This window comes from Tympanuchus pallidicinctus, unplaced genomic scaffold (genome assembly GCF_026119805.1).
Source record: "Tympanuchus pallidicinctus isolate F22 unplaced genomic scaffold, pur_lepc_1.0 scaffold3, whole genome shotgun sequence".
Classification (NCBI taxonomy): Eukaryota; Metazoa; Chordata; class Aves; order Galliformes; family Phasianidae; genus Tympanuchus; species Tympanuchus pallidicinctus.
Window position 1 is genome coordinate 48,543,780 of NW_026294747.1, and position 18,879 is coordinate 48,562,658.

General features: G+C 38.6%; 1 protein-coding gene across 4 annotated transcripts in view; it reads left to right on the plus strand.

Annotated features, from left to right (window-relative positions):
• The window catches only part of PPP2R5C (protein phosphatase 2 regulatory subunit B'gamma), a 73,402-nt gene that overhangs the window by 18,123 nt on the left and 36,400 nt on the right, over positions 1 to 18,879 (plus strand). The window contains exon 2 of one of the 4 annotated variants that reach the window (XM_052693078.1): positions 9,099 to 9,222. The exons of 2 other annotated variants lie outside the window; for them this stretch is intronic. In XM_052693078.1, coding sequence (XP_052549038.1) covers positions 9,129 to 9,222 — 94 coding nt within the window. In that variant the 5' untranslated portion in view covers positions 9,099 to 9,128. Of the gene's footprint in view, positions 1 to 9,011; positions 9,223 to 18,879 lie in introns of those variants that run through there. One more of the 4 variants, XM_052693077.1, reaches the window with a different exon arrangement.

Below are 18,879 nucleotides of genomic sequence, written 5' to 3' on the forward strand. Positions count from 1 at the left end.
TATTTAAACTGATGAATTCAGAATGTTTTCTGAGACACAAACAGCACAAATGTTCAGTATGGACAAGTATTTATTGTATGTATCTGACTGCTGTTACACTGAAGTTTGTGTTCTTTGCAACTCTCCACTTGAAATACAGAATCTTCTTTACAGTTTATTTTTGCACTATGGATATATATATATATATATATATATATATATATTTACAGTTAAATTAGCAAATAACTCCAGAGTGTCTGTGATTTGCTTTGCCCTGTGCTGGCAGTTACTGTGCTAATTGCTAGTGTTGTAAATTTTACTTCAATTCTTTAATCTAGGTTAACTATATGAACTTCTGACACCTAAATACATCACATATTGGAAAAAGCTCTAGAACTTGCATGAGTAGCTCCACCACCTGCATGGACTCCCTGCCCCCCACCAGCTCAGTCTGCCCAAGGCCCATCTAGCCTGGCTTTGGGCACCTCTGGGGATGAGGCACCCACAGCTTTCTGAGCAGCAGTGCCAGGGCCTCACTGCCCTCTGAGTAAAGAATTTTCCCCTGACTGAGATGATTTCATCTCCTTTCTTTTTGTTCACAACTGTTCCTCTTGCCCTCTTACTGTGAGGTCATGTAAAAAGTCAGTCTCCATCTATTTCAGATCGTACAGATCTAAGTTTAATATTGAGGAAAAGTAAGGATGACATTTCTTCCTTTTGGCATGGACTAATCATGTTTACTTCCAAATCTAGCTTTTTTTTTTTCCTTAAACACTTTCTTTAAGAAGAGAATTTCATGCAGTCATTTGTGAATTCTATGTGTAGTTTACTATCTAAATCATTAGGGCTTAATATTTTTTGCAGACGTGTTTAAAATACTACTTTGACTTTATGGGGATCGTAGTGGCCCCTTTTAAGTGAGAACAGTGTGCCAACACTGGCATCTAAAGGGTTGAATTGTTGAGGTGTTGCTCTGGATTTGCTGAGTTACTGATAAAGGATAGAAAGGAATGAAAAAGCAGCCGAAACTGTTCATACTGTTTCATAAACAGTGAACTGGCCACCTTTATTACTGTATTTTCTCTGCTGTAAGATCTGATACCGAAAAGTAAAATTTAAGGTTAGTGATTCAGTAAGTATGTATTCTAAAATACAGAATTTTAAAAATACTTGCATTACAGGTGGATGCTTTTTCCCTTGCTAATTGTGTATTTCTAAGATAGTTCTTTGTCCATTATGTACTTTTAGTTGATAAGCTACAAGGTATTTTTTTTTTTACAGTGGAGACAGGTGAGCGTAGTTATATTTGTTGATGTTATTTTGCAAGAATGTGCTGATTTTTAATAAATGTGTAAATGTGTTGAGAGAGGTGTTGTACAAAATAGTGATGTTTTCTACTGATGTGATCTGAGTCAAAACAAATACAAATACAAAACAGTGTTGCTGTGAGGATTCTTGAGTACAGTGCTAAGGTGCCTTGAGTGGAATAAAACACTTCATATGTGGTCGAATGCTGTTGTGTCACAAATCTAGCTTAAATCTGCAAGTAATATTCATTGAATGATAATATTCTGTCAGTCCTAGAATAATTATCTTAGAATGCGATGCTCCATAATATTCTGAAGTGTTAAATGATATCCTTATGAACAAGTGGTAGTCACGCATATGTAAATTTGGATGTAACTCAAAAAAGCTATTTTTGTAGCATGCCTTTTTTTTAAAGCTGGGTGGAAATAGGTTTTATAGCCTCGTGGTGAACTCCTGTGATGCCACTGTCATGGCTTTGTGTTTTGTGTTGCTATTTTCTTTTTATAAAAAGGTGAACATAGTTTTTCTATAGTCTTAAATTTGACAGTTGAGTTCAGCCTTTGTTTTCAAAATCAATTCCTAATTTGTTTATGGAGTTGTTTCTTTCCCCTAGTGGCTGGGTTTTTTGCTGTCTTGGGAAATGCCTTACACACGCATTCCCCTTCATGCATGTGTGTACATATATATCTCAGTGTAGGAAGAAATAGCTCTATTGACTTAATAGTTTTAGTAATGAAGTTGGGCTATCAATGACAAAAAACAGTAACAAATATCCATTTGAAAGAGAAAAATGACAGGTCATAAGGATGCCATTTTCTAAATGCGTGTCATGTGGAGTGTATGGTAGATTTTATTCTCCAAGAAGAGACTTAGTAGGTGTGCCAAATTCTGTTCTGTGCAAAAGGAGGGCTGGTGTCCCAACTTGTCTGCCTTTGATATAGTATTCTGATAGGGAGGCAAGTGTTGTAAAAGCTTTCCTAGTGCTTTTAAGTTGTAAGTGGCTGTATAAGGGAGTTCTGTTTTCATTCTCTGTGCAGTATTGAAATCTGATGAATGAAGATTGCAGAAGAGGTGATTCTACCCTAAGATTCTGATGCACTTTAAAAAAAAAAAAGTGGATGGAGGGAGAAATATTAATTTCTTAAACAATGAGGAATGGGAAAAGTGACAGTTTCTGAAGAGATCAAGAATAGAAAACTATTGCATGTTTCTCTCAACCCAGAGAACAGATACCTAAGCAAAATTGAGATCAAGGTAAATTGATCAAAGTGTTAATTTTTCATTCAACTACCATCTATTTTCTCGATGTAGAAGAGGTGGGGTATCTGTAATATTCTTGGATTTATGGGAATCTAGAAGGTAAGGGACTTTCTGGAGGCTTTAAGGAGCATTATCCTTACAAGCTGTCGAGACAAAATCTGAATGTTTAATGTCACTTCCATCACAGAAGGTGCAGTACTTCAGCCATTCCACTTGAATTGTGCTTTTTATCTGCGTGCACAGCAAATAAAGAATTTTGTCCAGCTGCAAGGGGGTAACACCACAGTTTTATGCAAAGTAAGGTAGTAGATTAAACAAGATTATGCTGCTCCAAAAGATAATTTGCCCTGAGATGTAATGCATTTAATAGGCAAAACACTGAGGCAAAACAAATTCATTGTCATGCAAAGCATCACTGAATGCAGTGCTGTCAAACAGATGATGTTTTCTCCATTTCACACGAACTACAGTGGACTAACTTAGTATGCTAAGTGTTGTTGTTCTGATCCTGGCTGCGTTCATGCTGCTATAGTATATTTGGCAGCCTAATTTTGTGTTGAATTTATTGAAACAAAAAGCCTGTAGATGAAAATATTGCAGAAGGTCCCGTATCAGTGTGCTTAGTTGTCACTGAATGTACTTATTGTATCCTATGAAAGAAGCCTGGAGGTTTTCTTTGCCATGTTAATTTAGTAACTTTTTGTGTCTGGAAGAACTCTTGAATCAAATTTGAGTGATTAAAATTTTTGCAATGTTGGTATACACAGGAATGGTAGAAGGTCCCATGGAAAAAAATGGTAGGTATTTAATGTTGGTACAGGAAAATACACAAATGAGTAAATAATCATTATGAAAGTGTTAGATTATTTAGCAGCTCTCCAGTCTGAGTGACTTTGTAACATTCTAAAGATTAAAAAAAAAAACAAAACAACCCTTTGTGAGTGAATAATAACTGAACAAAAAAAAGGTTATAAAGAGAAATGCTTTGCCTGAGAGTGATTATTTTTCTTGAGTTAGCTTTACATGGAATCATAGGCTAGGATTAATGAGCCATTTTTCATTTCAACTGCCCTCTCCAACACCTACTCATTAGTCAGGAGCTGGAAGTGTTAGAAGAATGCTTTACATCTGTCACTGGCAGCATTTCCTACCAAACTTGTTTCCACTCAAGCCCAGATAGAACCCATTAAAGTAGAAAATAAGACAATACCATGTTTTAAATTGTATATTCTAATCTCTCTATTCAGAGTTTAAATCACTTGAATTATCTTTTAGTATGCTCACATTTATAAAGAGAGCATTCTGTCCATTGCACAGGTCCTCATTGACCTAAACTTTTTTGTCACACTAAATTGCTTTCATAAGACATCTACTAATCAAACGTATTTAATATGTATACACTCAAATGGATGAGTGTTTGCTGGATAACTGTCATGCTTTCAAGATTTTACTCTTAAATGTGATTTTAAGTTTCATTTCCAGAAAATGACTTGTGATCTGTGTTATACATCAATATTACTCCTGTATGTGGTTTTGTGTTGGCTTCTATACAAGGTTTAGTTGAAATAGGTTGTTAGTACTTGAAAAAGAGTCTCTGCTGTCTGCCCAGGGAAGTATGTTTTTGCACCAAAATATGTTTTTAAAAGACAGTTCTTTTTAATGATTTTTTTTTTTTAATTTTGTTGTGTGGATTTCTGAGCTTACTATGTGTTCCTTAACTTTTTTCTGCTTAAAACATGTTCTGAGTATATGGTGTTGGCTGAAGAAGAACTTGGTCTCGTTGAGTCTGTGTGTCTGCGTTGCTTCAGTGACTATGCAAATATAATGGGATGTAGATAGAGACAAATTTAGTCTAGGTAGATGCTTGTCAATTTCAATTTTAATAAATTTTTTTCCTGTGTACTAGTAAGTAAATGTTACTGATTTTTTTTACTCTGAATGTAGAATGCCATCTTTTCTCTATGATTTAGTGTTTGGAATTTTTTAGGGAAGCTAAGTGGTAGTTCAGATCTGTTTTATTTACCCAAGTTATGTTTTTTTTCGTATTTATTTTCTTATTTAGAATATTTAGTGCTTACTGTCTCTATTTGCTTGAAGAACTTTTTTTTTTCATTCTCTGTCCTTTGGAATTGAGCTAGACTGTTGTATGAGGGAGTCCAGTATCTTACCCATTGCTGCAGATTCTTTTCTAGACTGTATAGCACTTCTTTCTTTTCTTCTCCTAAGACAGTTGTCCTCAAGTAACTTTCTGAACTCAGTGTTCAGGGCTGGGAGGAGACCCTTTTCTATAGCATTACATCATTTGCGAGAGTGATAAATTTTGCCTAAAGGGGAAAAAAAAAAAGTTTCTTGGATGAAACTACTTCTACTCTGCTCTGGTGAGACCTCACCTAAGTACTGTGTCCTGATATGGGGCCCTCAGTAAAGGAACCTTTTAGACCTTTTAGAGTGCATCCAGAGAGCCACAACACCTTCCCTGCGAGGACAGACTGAGAGAGCTGAGGCTGTGTGGCCCAGAGAAGAGAAGGCTCTGGAGAGACCTGAGAGCGGCCTCTCAGTATCTAAAGGGAGGGCTGTAAGAAAGAAGGGGGCAAGCTCTTTAGTGGGGTCTGTTGTGGTAGGACAAGGATAATAATTTGAAAATAAAAGAGGGGAGATTGAGGCCAGATATAAGGAAAAAGTTGGGGTTTTTTTGTTTTGTTTTGTTTTGTTTTTACAGTGAGAGTCATGAGACACTGGTATGGGTTGCCCAAAGAGGTGGTAGAAGCCCCAGCCCTGGAGACTTACCCAAGGTCAGGCTGGATGGGACTCTATGCAGCCTGATTGAGCAGTAGGTGACCTTTAAGGGTCTCTTTCAACTCAAAGATTCTGTGATTCTGTGGAGGAAAGAAAAAAAAAATCAATGCTACAGTAAAACCTAGTCCCATTTATTCCCATTCCTTTTCTGCATGGCTGTTTGGTGAACCAGATTATGGAAATGACTTGACTCATCCCAACTCGTTTCCTTCTGTGGTTGGAAAACCATGGAAGCAAATGGGAATGCAGGAAGAGAACTGAAAGCAATCTGCAACTGCACTAACTTAGGTTGCTGTGGAATAGTGCTTCCAGTAGTCACAGAATTATGCCTTTAGTATCTTTAGAATTCAGCCTAAATAACATTTTCCCTGCCCCCCTTCTTTCCCAGTCCAGAAGTCCCAACTTCTTATTTGGTGAGAGGTAACCATTTAAGGTGTCTTCATGGAAATCACATGAGGTCCAGAACAGAAGTAAAGGCAGGCTTTGTCCAGGTGAATTTGTTGTTTGGGAGGAGGGCTGTTGGTGGCTTTCTGTTTTGTGGGTTTTTTTTGTTGTTTGTTTTTTTTACTTGACAACTCAAATGGAGCATTTGTTTTGAAGGAAGTACCAGATATGCTGAAGGGCTAAAGAGAATTCACCAGCTACAGTGCTAGCTCCTAAATGTAACACGTTTAAATATATCCTGAGATCTTGATAGGATTTTCTGTCATTCCTCTTGTCAGGAAGTTTGATGTGAGGAGCAGGCTTCAGAGGAGACCTGTGATAGCTACAGTTTTGCTATATTGTCAATTCATGTTTGCTGTTTATTTGTTAACTTCAGCTACCCATTTTTAGAATTAATGTGTTTTTTTTTAATTCTGTTGCAAGAAAATTGTCTTCACAAATTTGTTTAAATAACCTCTTCTTCCTCTCACTGATATTCTTTAGTACTATTCCATTTGCCCTAATATTCTTCCCCTTCTCATTAGCAAATCAATTCCTAATTCAGTTTTCTTTTGGTGGCAAATAAAATGCCTTAAAGAATAGAGCAACTACATGACTCTCCTTAGCAGGATGTACCACTTACCTCTAGCTTTCCAAGCCATGCTTATGATTGAAGGAGAAAATCACACTGTAACTGAGGTAACATTACTTCTTTGCTTTGTTGTTACAGTACAGTGGTTGTGTGCCCTCATACCTACTCCCTTCAGTCTTTGCAGGGAGGTCCTGACAAACAGAAGCAGCATTTGACCACTACTGCAAGGATGCAAATAGAGAGGAGGAACGGCAGCTGCCTTATAAAGATGAGGTTACAAGATGAACTGCAATTTTAAACATAGTTTTTGCTTCATCATACTAAGACTTGTCACTATAGAACAGTCTGATTTCACTTGAGATATGAAAACGAAACAGAATTTAATTATAAAATTCTACATATGAAAATATTGCAGAAACATTTAGTATTCTTTCCTCCTTCATCTATTAAGATCTTGCAGAGCACTTTCTGGTTGGGTTCAATCTTGGTTTTGGTTTTAAATCTAGTCTTGTTACAAGGCTCTCTTTTGTAGCCTTTCTTTTAGAAGACTGAAGTTTGAAATCTAAGGTATACCCAAAGAATATATGAATGTAGAAACTGACACTCTTGTGATTATATCTACTGTCTAGACTGGAAGAATGTATGATCTGAATCTCTGCAGTCTTGGAGAAGAGGCTTAAAAGTGCATCAGAAGTTTGTGTTCCACAAATGGCACCTAGAAGCAAGATCAGCTACATTTATATAGAATCATAGAATCATAGAATCATAGAATCACCAAGGTTGGAAAAGACCTAAAAGATCATCCAGTCCAACCGTTCACCTATTCCCAATAGCTCCTACTAAACCATGTCCCTCAATACAACATCCAGTCTTTCCTTGAACACCCCCAGGGTCGGTGACTCCACCACCTCCCTGGGCAGTCCATTCCAGTGCCTGACCACCCTTTCTGAAAAGTAATACTTCCTAATGTCCAGCCTGAATCTCCCCTGCCGTAGCTTGAAGCCATTCCCCCTGGTCCTATCACTAATGACACGTCACTTGTTATGTTTGGCTATTTTTAATTTGGAGAAAGTTTGCAGTCTTAGTTTGCTTCATTTTTTTATTGTGAAAGGATTTTGTTTCGTATTTAAGTTAATCCTCCTTGATGGACTGTCTTTACTGTCTTTAGTGAATGGAGAACTAGTTCTCTCCAATTCTGTAATTACTTTCTAAAACACTTGGATACAGTCTAGTTATTTTTACTCCCCTACTCCCCCTGCAAAAAACTCTATACAACAGCCACCCACTCTCACTCACCCTCCTATTAAAAATATATATATATATGAAAAACACAACACAAAAAACACCCACTTGATATTTTAGTAAGTAATATTTCTAGACTATTTCTAGACTGTTTTCACTTAAGCTTTTGCATGGATTTTGCATCTTTCTTGAACATCCATGATGTACTACTTTAAATCAGGCCCAGTCAGCAGTAAATCTAATTGATTCCTTCATGTATCACAAGTAAATACTCCTCTCTTACCTATCCCAATTAGTCTTTTCCCTTCATCCAATTCAGTAATATTCAGTAGAGCTCTAACTTACATTTGGCAGTGCATTATTTTTTCCAGCCAGCTGTGTGTATGCCTGATGATTTTTCTTCAAAAACTTCATTAGCAAATTATGTAACTGAAAAGTATCATTTTGTTTTTGGATGTACTCCTCTATCATAAGGTAGGAAAATGTTGTAGATCAAATAATTTGAATACCAGAAAAGGTGACATGCTGGTTTAGAGTTTGGGGAGCTGTGCAGCTTTGGGGTTAGTACAGATGCATTGTCTGTCTCTGGATGGCACTCCCAGATGTGTGGTATCCAGGAGACAAAATGGGCCTTCAAGTAACTCTCTGTAAAAACACATCTTCAGATCTCCTGTGATAAAGAAAAGGTTTCTTACAGTCTTGTTACAAATACCCGAAGTAATTTAGGTCAAAAAGTGTAAAAATAATTATGCTACTTTTTTTTACTGCTGCAACACTTCTGTTGAGCTTGCTGAAAATAAAAACCTGAGTTCTGCTATGTCCAAGTTAAGCTGCAGTGTAGGTTGTTTCTGTGGAAGAAACACTCATGTGAGCTTGGAGTGTGCATTCTTCAGTTCCCAAATGCCATGTGTATGGCTTTGTCCTGACAAACCCCTGCCAGTAACCAGCCATAAAGCACTTCGTTGGAGCGTGAGTAGGGCTTTCTATTTACAAAATGCTGCTAAAAACAAGTCAGAGATCCATCTCACTGGGAGCAGCTTTTCGTATGGCTTTCGAAATGTAAAGATGTAGAAGTGCTCTCAGTGCTGAGTTGGCCTCCTGCGTGGCAATTCTTGGCAGCCTTGTTGAAAGAAACGTTAAACTTTTTCTTTTTCTTTTTTATTATCATTATACAGCAAGTAAGGCGTGCGCTCCTTTAACAGACGCTAGTGAACGTGAGCAGCGGGCCATAGCCGCGTGTGACGCCGGGCCCCGGCGCAGCCCTTTGCCCCAGCCCGCCCGCCCGGCTCCCTGAGCCCGGCCGCTGGGGGGCGCGCCGCCTGCCGCCCAGCCGCCTCCCATTCGCGGCTCGCCCGGTGTCATTTTAAGTTGCGGCCCTCAGCCAATGGGGCTCCTCCAGCCCGCTGACATCACCCAGCAGCCAGTTCCCTCCAGCTGCAGAGCGCTTCAGTTTCTGTCTTTTTTTAAACTAAAATGGAGGCCGGTTTCTTGCCTTAAGGAATACGCTGCCTTGCCCGGCGGAGCCTAGATGTTGACATGTAACAGAGCCGGCAGCAGGATGGTGGTTGACGCAGCCAATTCCAACGGGCCCTTCCAGCCCGTGGCCCTTTTGCACATCAGAGGTGAGTCGTGGCGGATCGCGATCCCCCGGCCGGCTCCGGGGCGGTGCGGCTCCTTGTGGGAGCCCTTTGTAGCCGGGCAGCCGGCTCCGAGCTCCGCGCGGAGGCTGAGCGTGCACGCAGGCATCGCACGCATTGCTAAAAGCAGGTTTTGCTGCTTTCTGCTGCAACTCTCCCATCCCCCTTTCAGCAAGCGCTGATGTCAAAGGATGTGAAGTCACTACCCCAGAAAGGTAGCGGGGGAGGGGGAGGGAAGAGCTAAGTTATCCATATACAGTTCTTATAGAAAAGAGACAAACGGTGGGTGTGCTTCAGGGCTGCTGTGTGTGCATTGCTGGGTTGGAATGCTTTTCAAATGCACTGCAGCATGTGGAAGAATTGGTCTTGTTGGGGGGCAGGGAGAGAGATGTGACATACATTAGGAAAATGTCCTTTATGCATTCATAAAGCATTTCCTAGAAGAGAGGCAGCTCAGCCCTAACAAGCGAGCACTTATGTGCCCGTTGGCTCATGGTGCTGGATGTTAAATCGCTGCGCAGGATACGTCTTCCTGGGTTTATAAAATTACTGCATTGAAAATGGATGTGTTGTGTAGCTCCTAGAGAAAATGTATTTTGGTAGGAAGCTTCTACATAATATTTTGTGTCTTTTCTATTTTTGCAGTTAGCGAAATTTTGTATTGCTGTGATTCTGTGACTTCTTTCTGTTTTTTAAGTGGTATAAACAAGCTTCTTAACCAATCAAAGCATTTATTTTTTAACGTCTTCCTCAAGTTGGCTTTGTTTTTAGAACTTTTTATGAAAACAGAACATCTTTTAGATGAGATCAGCGCACACTGAACAATGGCACTTATCTGGAAGAAACACAGCTGATGCTGCTCGTGATTACCTTTACTTCTCAGCTTACTCAGGCACAGGCTAGCTATTGGTACTGAAAATAATTAGTTTTTTATGAGTATTCCATATGCTGAAAATATTTTGCTTTGGAAGGTTAATTTTTAAACAAACAACGTTCAGAAGCCTGCTACTCTAAACAGTAGTGGCTGTCAGCATATGTGGGGAAAAATCATGATTTCTTTTTATCCGTGAAATACCCTTATCCTCTGTCTGAAGTGAGACTGAATGTATTCTAGAAGGCTCTAATTTTGGTCTGTGAGTGGGGGGAAATGTGGTAAAATTCCTTTGAGTTAGAATAAGGTCTTTGCTTGTTGTCAAGGGAATATAACTGACTGCCTGAGCTGTAGCTTTTCCTTCTGCCCAAATCACCTTAATTTAATGATACCTTTTGGAAGGGTAGAAGCTCCATCTTTTAAAGGTGCAAATCTGTTTTAGAAAAAAAAAAAAAAAGTGTGAAGCTGAACTATGTAATATTATAATGCTGAACCTTAGCAATCCTTTGTGTTGGTATGAAAAAAGGTTCACACTGGTGAGATTGCTCAGATCAAATACGTAACTGTGAAAGCGTATTTTAAGAAGCTTCTGAAATATCCTAAATGCAATATTTTTGGTATGCATGATAATACACTCGTAAGGTTGAGGTTAAGGATTATTATGCTTGTGTTTTTTTGTTGTTGTTGGTTTTGTTTTATTTAATGAGTGAAGAGTCAACTTTATTATAAGCAATTAAGAAAGTAGTATGAGATAATTTAGCATTTTTCAGAAGGCAAGAAATTAGGTGAGTGTCTGCTGTTATAGCCCAGAGGAATTTCTTTAGAGATCACCTCCTCCATCTATACACATTACTTCATTCTTTTGTGAGCCTCATATTACTAGCTGCTCTGATGTAAGCAATACTGATTTGCCTCCCAAATGAACCCTACCAGAACAGTACTATGTATAATTAGTAATTAAAATGAACTGATAACTCTGACATCTAATGACAAAGATTTACTGTTTGCCCCAATCCATGCTGTTGTTGTCCTTTTACATCACCTGTTGCAGTATAGGATTGATTTCCTATTAGGATTACTTCCTTTTGCAGTGTAAAGGTCAGGCCTAGTCCTTCATTCTGGAGCTGTTGTTAAGGTCAGGCCCTTGGCCTTGCCGTTGCCTCATCCGGGTTGCAGCTTTATCTTTGGTGTGTACCTCATCTCTGGATCCTGATATGTTGACTACCTGGCTTGAAGTCACTGTGGACTTGTTTGACAAGCACTGACCTGTTGGCTGACCCTGATGGCTGTCATAAAAATGTGTTCTCCTTTCCTGGTTTGGTAGCATGAGGCTCTGCCCTTCGTCACAGTCAGACTGCTGGCAGTTGCCTGAGACCAGTGTGTGGAAATCAGGCCTGCAGAATATGACTTTGGACCTATTGTGGAAAACACCAAACACCAGGAGAGTACAGCCACAGAGTGAATGCACGTGGCACACGGCCCTTGGTCTCTTATTTGCTTATGCTGAAAGCCCTGGCTCAGGAGGGGTGTTTGGCCTGCTGGGCCAATGCCCTTTGGTCATTCCACCTGCAGCAGGCTTTCCAGGAGATCCCAGTTGCACTGTTGCTGCATTGATTATTCTAGAGTACAAAGATAGCACATGATGGACAGCTGAACTGCTCGTTATTGGTGCTCATGATGAGCTTAGCTCCTCTTGGAACAAGCTAAAGCTAAGAAAACCACGATTTTATATAGACCAGCTGTCGTGAGTATGGAGTAACTGCTGTGTTTCATGATCCTGGGTAGAGACTTGTGTGCATAGAAGAACAAGTAAAAATGGAGTAGATAAAGCAGCTGGTCTGTGTATGTTTTGCCAGGAGATGACATAAGGACAGCAGAGAAAAGGTGCAAGAGGAAAGCAAAGCAGGGTGGTATTTTCAAGGTGCTGCTCTTTCTCCTTCTGGCAGCTAAAGCCCTAGGGTGATGGGAGTGGACTCAGAGCCTTGTTCCAGGTAATTGAGATGAGGCCTGGGGCAAGGAATTGGGCCTTCATCTCTGTACTTTAAGCAAAGAAAGCAGCTGTGAAGGCAGTATAGATTAAGGTGAGCAGTTAACATTTGTCACTAGACTTCAGAGTTACCAGTTCATATTTACTGTGGAGCAGTCTTGTTGAAAGCTGTAGGTTACAATGTACAGATTGCACTCAGTAAATAAGGGATCTTGGTTCTTTCTGTAGGCAGATCATAGATGTTTATTTGTTTGAGAGGGGCACATTTTTTTTCATTACAAATACAGTTGACTGCTGTAAAAAAAAAAAAAAAAAAAAAAATAAAAAAAAAAATTGATAGAGAAAGCCCTAATGCCACTGCTTTTACAACTCAAGATGTGGACAGATATTTGAATAAAATATTGGCAAAAAAATCTGATCTCTACTGGCAGAATTATTAGCAGAGTGTAGCAATTGCTTTAGTGGCCTAGTTGCTGACTGCTGCAGTTGGTAATGTTGTCTATTCATGCTTTTTCAAAATGATTTTCAAGATATTTTGCAAGACATGATGAAAGTTGTGTGGGAAGGAGGATGTGTACGCCCTGATCCTGTCAGCTCTCACTGAGCCTTCCTGTAGGCCATCGCCTGTTTCAGATATCTTGTCATCCATTCCCCTCTGCTTTCCCAAGGAGCAAAAAAAATTGAATTTTTGATGGGCTCAAATTTATTTAATTTCATTCAGATTTTGTAAACAAAGACTACTGGTTCAGTTTGGTATTAACACAGTGTCGAGCACCTGTCGCTGCTTTCCCTAAGTTTGGACCACCTTAGGGCAACCAAGAGCACCCTATCTATTGATAGGTGCATTTCTATTTTGTATTTTAGTACTTCAATATAGAAGGGCAAGTTCCCTTGACAAGGAGATGAAACAACTCCTAAGTGAGCTGCATAATGCATTTGAACCTGTGATACGCATTTTTTCTTAAAGGAGAACAGCGCATTTATTTCATTAAGGAAAAAAAAAAAAGGTTGTGTCTCTTTTTCCTGAAAATATAATTGGCCTGTAGATATTTGTCTATCAATACTTCCTGAAATATCATGAGGGCTTTTACTTCTCAGGAGTTGTTTCTGAGCCTAAAAAAAAAAATAAATCAATTTAGTAATGAATTAAATGGAAGTAGAGGCCAAAGCTCACACTTCAGCAGTAATGCAGGGTAAATTCAGCATGAAGAGCAGTGGCCATTAATCTCTCAATGTACAAAAGGAGGCTGAGAGAACTGGGTTTGCTGGCCTGAGGAAGGAAGGGCTGAGTAGTGATATTTTCTTCATCTGTCAGGAGGAGAGGGGATGGGGAAGCAGAGCCAAGCACTTCTCAGGGATGCACAGTGCTTGAGGAGAGGTGACAAATGCAAGCTGCAACATGAGAGATGGCCATTGAACACAAAGAGAGAACTTTTTCACCATGAAGGCATTTAAACTTGAGAACAAGACTGCAGAAGGGAGTGTGGAATCTCTGCTTAAAACAGGACCAGACAATGTGAGCAGTTCCATCTGTGTTTCAGTGCTTTGAGGGGAGATATTAGCCAAGTGGGAGCGAGGCTGCTACTTCTGTTGAAAATCAGGTGATGCTGTAATTCTTTGTTGCACATAGCACAAAAAATGATTGGCCTTACTGTCACTTTAAAATTGATTTTATATCTAAGTATACATATGTACATTTTCAAATTCAAAGAGCAGTATTTCCCTTCAGTTATTAAAGCAGACTCCTTACTGTGTTTGATGCCGTGTACCTTTTGGTAGTTTTACATCTGTAGTAACTCTGAATTTTGTGTGCTGCTTTCATGAAAACTATTATGATGTTTTATGATTCTCACTGTTTTTGCAAAGTACTAAAGATAGGAGCTGGAACTACTTGCATGATTAAAAATAGCACACAAAACCACTGCTTTGTTTGTTTCTTAATGCTCTGTTAGCTACTCGGCAGTAGTCTAAAAGCTATGTGGCAGGTATGTGTTTTTAGAGAACATGGATAACTAAAATATCTTTTGAGTAAGCTAGAACTCATAAACATAACGTACACAGTCAGCTTTAACTGGTTTGAGTTATGTTTATTTAAGTATTAATACCCTTAATCCTTCAACACGTTTGTACTTAGTACACATTTAGAGTACGATGAGTCTTTGTCGTCAGAGTAAAATCTTAGGAAGGAAGGTGCATAGATGAGTGCCTCTTAATCAGTTTTGACAGAGATGCTTCCATCACACAAATGAACCATTGTGATTATTTTAGAGAATTTAAAATGTACTGACAACTACTTCTGAAACTACAGGTATGTTTTTAGTTAGTGGAAATATTTGAAGGCCTTTCATACAGCAATCTTTCTTTCCTCACCTGCTAATCCAGTTAATGGGACTTCCCATGGTTGGCACTCACTTTCTGTCATTTTCATGGGTCGTAAATATTTTTGGCTTTGGATCTTAGCTGAGGGAGCCAACTACAGTTGAATAATCTCAAGGTTTGAGCATGGGCGACATGTTTTGGCTGATAGCCACTCCTTCTCACTGAGCCACCCATGCTCTGATGTTGAGCCTCACTCCCGGAGTTCATAGTCATCCTTCTTGCTAAAAGTTTCCTGTATGCTCATAGTGTGTTTTTTGGCCAGTGCTGCTCCCTCGCATTGTGTAACCAGTGGTACGCTGAAACCCACCTACCATTCTTTTTGAAAAGTGTTGCTTTGGAAGGGAACAAGTAGCAGTTCTGTTCTTAACAAACCTAGATCTCACATCTATAACATATTGAGATGCATACTGCATCGGTTAGTATTAGGTAATTATCCAAGGACTGATATTTCATGTGACTGTTAGTGTTTTGCCTCTTATGATGGTTTTAGGAAGACATCCAGACATAGCCATTGTGCATAGCAGACATAGGCTGATGTGGTGGTTTTTTAAACTGCTGTTTCCTGAAGGAACTCATGGGAAGCATTTTTGATACTTGACCAAGAGCAGATCTAAAGGAGATTTGTTATTTATCATTCCTGCTGGGTTTAGCATGATGACATGCTTATTAACTCTTCAATTTGTACCCGTGGATATATTTTATCTTGTTGTTGCTCTTTCTCTGTATATTCTGTATTTCTGTCATTGCTGCTGCACTTATTTTCTTCATCTAAATCTTTGTGTATGAAGTGTGCGTGTATAAACTAAGCTGCTGGAAACAATGAGAATGTCAAGTGTTCATGCTGCATTTAAAACCTCTCAGGGTACAATTGTATATGGGAAAAAAAAGCCTTTAGAGGGGACTCTGTTGTACTAAAAATTCCATTAAATTAGAGGAAGAGTCATCTGATATTTTGGTTGCATTTATTGAGTCACGGTGTAATTTGTACTCCCTTCAAAGGAAGCAAAATTATATCAGCGTAAGTACATACTGTCTGCACTTTTTATTCAGCCATCAAAATTCTTGCTTGGTGATTTTCATTTTAACGTGAAAATTCAGTGCAATCATTTCTGAAAAAAATGTCCCTATTTCTGTTCAAAGCTTTTAATAATAATGTTAACTTCCGTTGAGTCAGCTAAATCCCTGTAACTACTGCTAGTTACTGAAACAGTATTGGAAACCATGTAGGTGTAGAGGGCACCAGCAATGTTTAAGATACAGGAATACTTACATCTGTGCAGATAAGATGGTCCTCTCATGGTAGTGGCTTTTTGAACCTTTATGCCTGACCAACACAACGTATAATGGTGCAAGTAGAATGTTGTCTGTGCCTGGCCTCAGCCCACATGCTGGGCTTTGAAGGCCACACAGTGGAGTTAAAGGGTGTCCTGAATGTGTGGTGCTTTAAAGCCAAATCTGCCTCTGTGCATACAGGTTGTGCAACAGCATTTTTACTGTCTGTCAATTAAGCTTTCTTTTTTTTTTAAATGCAGTTAAAAGTAGGGGTGGGGGCTGACTGAACCATTATCAAAGGTGGAAGTGACAATTTTGTCAGGCTTCAGTGCTTTGATTTTCATAATCGCTCTTGTTCCTGATAGGTGTCTGAATCTTAGGAAGTAAATATTTTCATTGTAAGTTAAAGATGAACTTTGAAGCCTAGAAGATGCTAAAAGTTAGCTGAAAAATTACTTGTTTTTTACTTTTTTTAGTTGATTGTAGCAGTCTACTCAGCAACACTTTCTATTTTGAGTAATTTTATGGAAGTTCTTTAACTTATTTTTAAACTCAAGCCACCAAATATGTATTTTCACACAGGTTCTAGAAACAAATTTCTCCTTTTCTATTTAAAGTGAAGGCATGTCAATGTCAGTGCTGTTTCAGAGGTTTCCTATGTTCATTCACATACTGGAATGAAAATGGGCAAAATGATCAGAGCTTGAACTTCCATAAATGGATTAAGGAAAGATGTGTTATCTCCACTTTAAGTGAAATAGGTTTTCCTTCAAAGACGTACTCCAAAGGAACTGTAGTTTTAGCCTTTAGATTAATCTTTAGACCAAACCAACTTCTTCCTAGATCACTTCCTTTTGCTTCCACTTGCGTGTGATCTTCTATAGAAACTATCTGAAAATCCAAAATCTGACACAAGAGATCTTTTCTGTTATTTTGTTGGTTTTTCTGGGGAGGCTGGGGGGAGGGGAGGTTTGTGTGCTGTTATTTATGTGCATGATATAAATATTTTGGTTTTGTTCCTTTCCCAGTAGGAAACTAAGGTCTTGCTGACCTTTCAATCAGAGTAAACAAGAGGCTGAAGGCATCTTTTTGGAATGAATGTATTTGTCAATGTGAGGAAATGATGCCATATTATATAGAGTGATTGTTTTGAATTGAGTTAAATGGAAACTTCTTTAGCACCCATTACTAACAAAATGTGCAGGTGTATTATGTCTTCAATATCTGCCTGTCTTGAAACATGGTAATGTTGAAATCATGTATTTCGGTACATTTTCAGGTGGACATAATTGGCTTTCTCTTACATGAATCAAAACTTCTTTTTCTAAAACATGAATTTTAGTTCCCAGCAGGGATCTGCTAGTAATTGTTGTTAGTATTTGAAGTAATTGTCGTTGGCTGTTGACATGGCAAGGAGTGGCTGCTAAGCAGGTTACTGACCTAGTTAGTCCTAAGGTTACTTTCCAAAACGTTGCTGCTGTCACGCTTGGCTGTTTTTTTTACCTGAGATGCATCACACAAGGTTCCTAAATTTCACAGGCATATGAAGCTAACAAAGTGTTGCTTATAGCAATAACAGGAAAGCTATTGAGTTGAACAGCAGAATTTTTAAGGAGTGCACTCAGTGGGGCTTAGTATCTGTTGAAAGGTCCTTCAGAATCTTGTTTGCATGCAGATTCAGTTACCTTCACTGTTACAGCCCTTCCTATGGATAGACTTTTCAAAAAGACCTGCATTTTCCACGTCCTAGTTCTAATTTTGAAAATAGTGGAGCATTTGGAAAGCTCATTTAGATGTTTTACCAAGGAAGTTATGGGTGTGTTTGATTAATGTAAAAATAAACGTCAGCTTACGACAAAGTAGCGAGTGCATGCAGCTGTGTTTATGTTACAACTTACTAAACTTTTTACATGAAGTTACATTGCTTTGGAATGTGGAACTCTTTAAGTTTGGCTGTATAGAAAAACAGACCTTGGTCATGCTTTCTTACCTATTATGTCATCTCTTTCTAAGCCAAAATGTAACCCAGCACTCTTCAGTAAATCTTATTCTATCTGCTAGTACTTATTCTGAATTCCACCATTAAATTTATAGATTTTATCATTTAGAACTGCCTAATAGAAGACAAGCAGTAATCCAGGGTTTAGCAAGTGGAACACTGAGAAGAAGCAGCAGGCTGATAGGCTGTTTAGGAAGTAGCCTAGGTATTTCATATTTTGGTGGTTGGTTGTGTATTGTGTTATATTAATGTAAATTAAATCTGGTTTCACCAATGTCCTTGACAGTAACTCTTCATTTTTTGAAGAGTTCTCATATATAAAAACTCTTATCTTTAATTAAATGCAGTTGTTGCATAATAAGCCTGTTTCTGCAGAACTTCAGGTTATTATACTAGAGAAGGTGTACACAAGGTTAGTTGCATCTTGTGAACTACACGTAAGAGCTAGGAAATAGAGGATTTTCCCATATGTTACTAGTAAGGGCTTTGTGCTTAAAATGGGTGTTGCTGTCATATTAACTGTGTGAGTGCCCCAAAGCTCTGACAGCTCTTTATCTCTTTGGTTTCCTTCTTCCCTTGTTAAGATGAAGATTTTTTCTTTTTTTCTTTTTCCCTTCCACTGTCTGTTTGATTTTACTTGCTGTCATTTTTCTCCCTAATTTTCAGGTGGATTTTTTATTTCATTAGTTCAAGCCCATTTCTGCTTGTTACACTTGTCATTTCCTGTATAAGCATTCCTGTGTTTTTTCTCTTCATGGTACGTTGCCTTTCAAGTATTTATGCACTTGTGATTTCTTCTCTATAATTTTTACTATGTTCTAATCTAGGCTAAAAAGGCTAATTTCAGTTAGATTTGAAGTACTTGTCTGTTCTCAAAGTGCTTTTATGTTTTTTAATTTTGTGAGATTTCAAAGAAAATGGTGGATTTGAGATAACGTTCTTTTTCAAGCAGGACTTTAGAAGCAGGGTGATTTTGTTCCACTTCCGAAAAGTCATTGCATAATGAGGTGTGGAGCTTACTTGCCTTTTATCCAGTTTTCTCATTGATAGTTATTATGTGCACCTGTAAAAGGTGTTGCTGGAAGTCATTTCAGAGTCCCAGATTGTTTAATATTTAAAATTGTGCCAAACAGC